The following is a 6,000-nucleotide window of genomic DNA, read 5'->3' as shown; positions in this document are numbered from 1 at the left end:
GTCATGCCGCAATCCCTTCTCCTCCATTCTCCTCTCGGGATCTTGGGCACGCACGCACACGCGCCCGGCGTGAGTTTTAAGCCACCGGGTCTGGGACACGAACCGCGGTCGACTACGTGGGAGTCCAGCGACATAGCCATTATGCTAACTGCTGGTCCCCTCATTTTTTCTTTTTAAAAATTTTTTTAAGGTAAAGTTTTTTCTTGGCTCTGAAATCCTCCTTTATCTTGGTAATACTCCCCTCTTCTTCCCCCCTCCCATCTAGGCACACTGAAAGGGCGGGATAGAAGAAGATTGAATCCACCATGAAAGTGAGATACAGTGATTTCACACAAGCATACCATGCAGTTTTCATTTTTTTTCAAAAATAATTTTTGTTTGTTTCCTTTTCCCTTTTTTTGAGTCCTTTTTCTTTCTCTCTGTTTTCTTATCCTTTGTCTTTTACCTCATCGCTTTGCTGCTCAGCCTCCACACAGAGTGTCTAGACAGGTCTAAGTGAAAAGTTGTCAAAATCTGAATATTATTTGGGTCATCATATTCCTCAACTCTCACTGGATCTTTGACACAAAGGGAGATAAAAAGCAACGCCAAAGAGTTTGTAGACCATATCCTCCTGTGTGCCTCTGATCACTCAGATTGATCTTCTAGAAATTAGGAAGACATGAATGACCCATCAGATGACTAGAAGTCACTGCAGAGACAAAAGAAACATGCAAAACCAAGAAAATACCTCACCCTCAAGGGAAAGAAATAACTCCTTTTCATCCACAGACAGTACAATGGAACTCAGGGAAATGTCAGATAAAGCATTTATTTATTTATTTACATTTTAAAAGTTCATTTTCTTTTATACATTCAATCACATTATTTAGCTTACAATGTGAATATTTCAACATGTGAACATTTCTCCCTAGTCCAGTTGATAAAACTATAAAATATCTTCAACAGATAATACCACATTTCTTTGTCCCATTAATGCTATGCCTCTATAATTTTCTTCTAAATGTCCTTCCTCAGACCCTACTTTTTCACACACACTATATCTGGTATTAACATCCATTTACTGTGTTTGTATATCCTTTAGTCAATCCGTTTCAGTCATAGAGTCCAGACACTCAGTATATGTTAAGTGGGGACATACAATGTCTCTCCTTCATAGCCTAGCTTGCTTCACTCAGCAGTAAATCTTCCATATTCTTCCACTTACTGTCAAAAGCCAGGATTTTTTTTTTTTGGCTGAATAGTATTCCATTCTTGGTTGAAACTGTTATTCACTTAACACTTTGAATATATTTTCCCATTATTACCTCGCTCACATTGTTTCTGATGAGAGGTCTGATGTTAGTCTGATGTGATAACCTTTATAAGTAACCTGAGAGTTTTCTCTTGCCAATTTTAGTCTTTGTCTGTGGTTTTGGCCAATCTGGTTATGATGTGCATTGGAAAAGATCTTCTTGAGTTGATTCTATTTGGGATCCTTTATATTTCTTACATTTGGATATTTGAGTGCCTCTCTAGATTTGGAAAGTTTTCTTCCAGGATTTCATGGAGTAGATTATCAATGCCCTTATTGATTCTTGATATTCTGAGATACCGATTATCTGGATGTTTGGGTGTTTAGTATTTCTCACATAGTATTCTTATTTTTTTGTTGTTGTTTTCTAAGTTTTTTGAGTTATTTTTTTTCTAATTCAGAGGTTTTGTCCTCAGTATCCAAGGTTTGATCTTCTGCATGACTAATCTGATTTTAATACTTTTGAGGGAGATTTTGATTTTCTGTTTCATAGCCTTCATCTCTAATAGCTCCATTTGATTCTTTTTTAAAGTGTTTATTTCATTTCCTCTTTCTAGTTTGTGCAAGAACATCCTCACTTCTTGGAACTCATTGTCTTTTTTCTTTTTTTTTCTGCATCTTCTGGAGTTCATTGTCTCTCAGCTCTTACATCTCATTTAATTTTGTCACTATGAATATTCTGAATTCTCTATCGGATATTTCCATGAGTTCCACTGTACTGTCTGTGGGTGATGAAGGATTGTTCTTTTCACTTAGGGGAGAAATATTTTCTTGGTTTCTCATATTTCTTCTGTCTCTGTGGTGGCTTCTTGTCATTATGTAACAATTTTTTTCTCTACTGTGTTTTGCAAAATGGTATCCACAGAAAGATTTTTGCTTTCAGATTTATAAAAAGGAGTTTCTTCCTTAAGGCAGGAGGTTCAATAAGCATTTAGGATTTCAATGACCCTGTCTCAGTGTTTCGGATGCCTTTAAGATGGGGTTTAGAGCATAGTTTCAGTCACCTTGGTCCCTAAACATGCCAGGACACACTTCAGATTTAAAATGGCTTCTGTCTCAGTGTTTCGGGGGTCTAGAAGATGATATTTACAGTTTTAATATTAATAGATGGCTAAGGTTAGTTTCACAAAGTGACTGTTTTTAAAAGAAAGTTAATGTTAAATGTCAATCATTTTCAGCTACTTTGTATTTTTTTAAGAATTACTTTATTTAACTTTTTCTATTTATTTTAATTTGACCAGAGAGGGACAGAGCGAGTGAGTAAGAGACAGGAAAAGTGAGAAAAGCCACCAGGTCCGGGACTCAAACCGTGGTCTGCTATGTGGGAGTCCAGCACCATCAACCAACATGTCACCTGCCAGCCCCCAGCTATTTTATATCATTAGAATATAAAATCAGTGTATTTGGGAATTGAAATCCTAAAAATGTAATACAGACTTATGAGATAAAATTTTAGAATGCCTGTTTCATTCTAATCCTAGAACCCCTTATGTTTTCTTAAACCTTTTGAGCAGTTCTTGTCAGGTCTTATCAGAATGATGAAGCACTTGGGGGCAAAGATGCAGCCTAGGAGCCCTGCACTAGAAGCCAAGATGGAGAAGACTTCCACGACCACCATGAGCTTCCCCTTGGTGCTGTGGTAGACAGGGAGGAAGGTGACCCAGACACTGCAGAACACCAGCATGCTGAATGTGAGGAACCTGGTTTCATTGAATGTGTCAGGCAGGTTCCTGGCCTGGAAAGCCACAGTGAAGCTCCCCAAGGCCAAGAACCCCAAGTATCCCAGGACACAGTAGAAGGCAGTGACAGAGCCCTTGTTGCACATGATGATGAGGTTTCTGGGCTCAGTGTGTGAGTCTATGTCAACAAAAGGGGGAGAGGTTCCCAACCAGATTCCACAGATAATCACTTGGATTAGGGAACAAATGGGAACAACAGAGTTAGAAGCCCCTGATAGCAGCAAGCGCCTCATTATTCTTCCAGGCTTCATGGCCTTGAATGCCAGAATCACGGTGATTGTTTTGGCCAAAATGGTGGAGACAGCCACAGTGAACACAAGACCAAATGTGACATGCTGGAGGATGCAGGTAGCTGTGTTGGGGTGGCCAATGAACAGCAGAGAGCAGAGGAAGCATAGGAGGAGAGAGATAAGCAAAATGAAGCTGAGAGGCTGGTTATTGGCCTTGACTATGGGAGTGTCTTGGTGCTTCAAAAAGACCCCCAGAACTGCAGCTGTGGCCACAGAGAAACACAGAGCCATGCAGGCCAGAGCCATCCCCAAAGAATCCTCAAAAGCCAGGAATATCACAGGCTTGGGGAGGCAGTGAGTCCTCTCAGTGTTTGGATACTCTTCAGCTGGGCACTGAATACACTGTTCTGCATCTGGTGAAAAAGTGAAGACAAGTACTTCTGTTTTATAAATACTTTATCTTTGTTGTGTTGAAGGAAATGGTCACTTCTATGTCATTTTGAGTAAAGACACCCCTGATGTAATGCCAAGGTACAAACATTTAAATTCTTCCTTGATGATACTAGGAGAATTCTTTCACCTGCAATAACACCAAACCTACTGAAAGTGGATCTCAGTCTATGAAGGATCTTGGCTGGCCCATCCTGTGGCTCAGTGTTGTTGCCAAAGATGTGTATCTATTCCAAATCTCTTTTCTACTCTCCCCTGGATTTTCCTTATGATTTGCCTTTTATTCCCAAGGCTTAGAACATTTCTTTAGCACAATAGAAATCATTGGCTGTCTTATCTATTTTCACACATAAAAAATAAACTTTACATAATTCACCTAAAGTATCCCAAATTTTATCACTATTCTACTAATATGTCTTTCTTGTATATAACAGGTAACTTAGTAATACAAGTCTTTTCTCATTGTACTTTTTCATTTTTCTGTCATCATTCTCATAAACCTTCCCATGTAAATGTTGAAAACAGTTTGAATTAATTGACAGTATTGGATATTGAATGCAATCTTTTGTTCCTGTATATTCTTTGAGAAATTGTCATTTAAAATTTTTGAAGAATGGGTTGTAATTTTTGAAATTTTCACTTACAACTGAAAGCATGGTATGTTAACTTTTCTTGTAAGTGGACAATAATAAATATTTTCAGCTTTGCATATTATAAAATCTTTTTGCAACTTCTCACCTCTACTATTATAGAAAGTAGTCATAAAGCATATGAGAATTAATGGTCATATCTGTGTTTCAGTTGCATTTTATTTACAGAGCTAGGTGCTAATTTGCCTACTTCTGCCTTAAAGCTCTTATTTATTTTTTAAGGTAATAGGAGGAGAGAGATAAGCAAAATGAAGCTGAGAGGCTGGTTATTGGCCTTGACTATGGGAGTGTCTTGGTGCTTCAAAAAGACCCCCAGAACTGCAGCTGTGGCCACAGAGAAACACAGAGCCATGCAGGCCAGAGCCATCCCCAAAGAATCCTCAAAAGCCAGGAATATCACAGGCTTGGGGAGGCAGTGAGTCCTCTCAGTGTTTGGATACTCTTCAGCTGGGCACTGAATACACTGTTCTGCATCTGGTGAAAAAGTGAAGACAAGTACTTCTGTTTTATAAATACTTTATCTTTGTTGTGTTGAAGGAAATGGTCACTTCTATGTCATTTTGAGTAAAGACACCCCTGATGTAATGCCAAGGTACAAACATTTAAATTCTTCCTTGATGATACTAGGAGAATTCTTTCACCTGCAATAACACCAAACCTACTGAAAGTGGATCTCAGTCTATGAAGGATCTTGGCTGGCCCATCCTGTGGCTCAGTGTTGTTGCCAAAGATGTGTATCTATTCCAAATCTCTTTTCTACTCTCCCCTGGATTTTCCTTATGATTTGCCTTTTATTCCCAAGGCTTAGAACATTTCTTTAGCACAATAGAAATCATTGGCTGTCTTATCTATTTTCACACATAAAAAATAAACTTTACATAATTCACCTAAAGTATCCCAAATTTTATCACTATTCTACTAATATGTCTTTCTTGTATATAACAGGTAACTTAGTAATACAAGTCTTTTCTCATTGTACTTTTTCATTTTTCTGTCATCATTCTCATAAACCTTCCCATGTAAATGTTGAAAACAGTTTGAATTAATTGACAGTATTGGATATTGAATGCAATCTTTTGTTCCTGTATATTCTTTGAGAAATTGTCATTTAAAATTTTTGAAGAATGGGTTGTAATTTTTGAAATTTTCACTTACAACTGAAAGCATGGTATGTTAACTTTTCTTGTAAGTGGACAATAATAAATATTTTCAGCTTTGCATATTATAAAATCTTTTTGCAACTTCTCACCTCTACTATTATAGAAAGTAGTCATAAAGCATATGAGAATTAATGGTCATATCTGTGTTTCAGTTGCATTTTATTTACAGAGCTAGGTGCTAATTTGCCTACTTCTGCCTTAAAGCTCTTATTTATTTTTTAAGGTAATACTGATGCTATAGTATAAAATTGACAAAGTATTGAAGAGTGATGGTCTATCATATTTTTCAAATTAGCATTCTCATTCCTAGAGTCAATAGATTCTCCTGGCTTCTGTCTCAGGGACCGGCTTGGCAGACACCAATATAGTATGTTTTATTTTGGGTCCCACACCTCATGGTTCCCAATTTTATTTCTTGATTGACACTTATTTGGGGTTTCAGATCCTTCTCAAGAGGAATGATTTTTTTCTTGGCAT

General features: G+C 37.6%; 1 protein-coding gene across 1 annotated transcript in view; it reads right to left on the bottom strand.

Annotated features, from left to right (window-relative positions):
* Positions 1-2,771: 2,771 nt before the first annotated feature.
* The window catches only part of LOC102483217 (vomeronasal type-2 receptor 116), a 35,505-nt gene continuing 32,276 nt past the window's right edge, over positions 2,772-6,000 (bottom strand). Inside the window, exon 6 of the mRNA XM_014587950.2 lies at positions 2,772-3,676. Coding sequence (XP_014443436.2) covers positions 2,772-3,676 — 905 coding nt within the window. The remainder of the gene's footprint in view (positions 3,677-6,000) is intronic.

Source organism: Tupaia chinensis, unplaced genomic scaffold (genome assembly GCF_000334495.1).
Source record: "Tupaia chinensis unplaced genomic scaffold, TupChi_1.0 Scaffold000249_1, whole genome shotgun sequence".
NCBI classification, from domain to species: Eukaryota; Metazoa; Chordata; class Mammalia; order Scandentia; family Tupaiidae; genus Tupaia; species Tupaia belangeri.
This window is presented reverse-complemented; position numbering and strand designations above follow the sequence as displayed.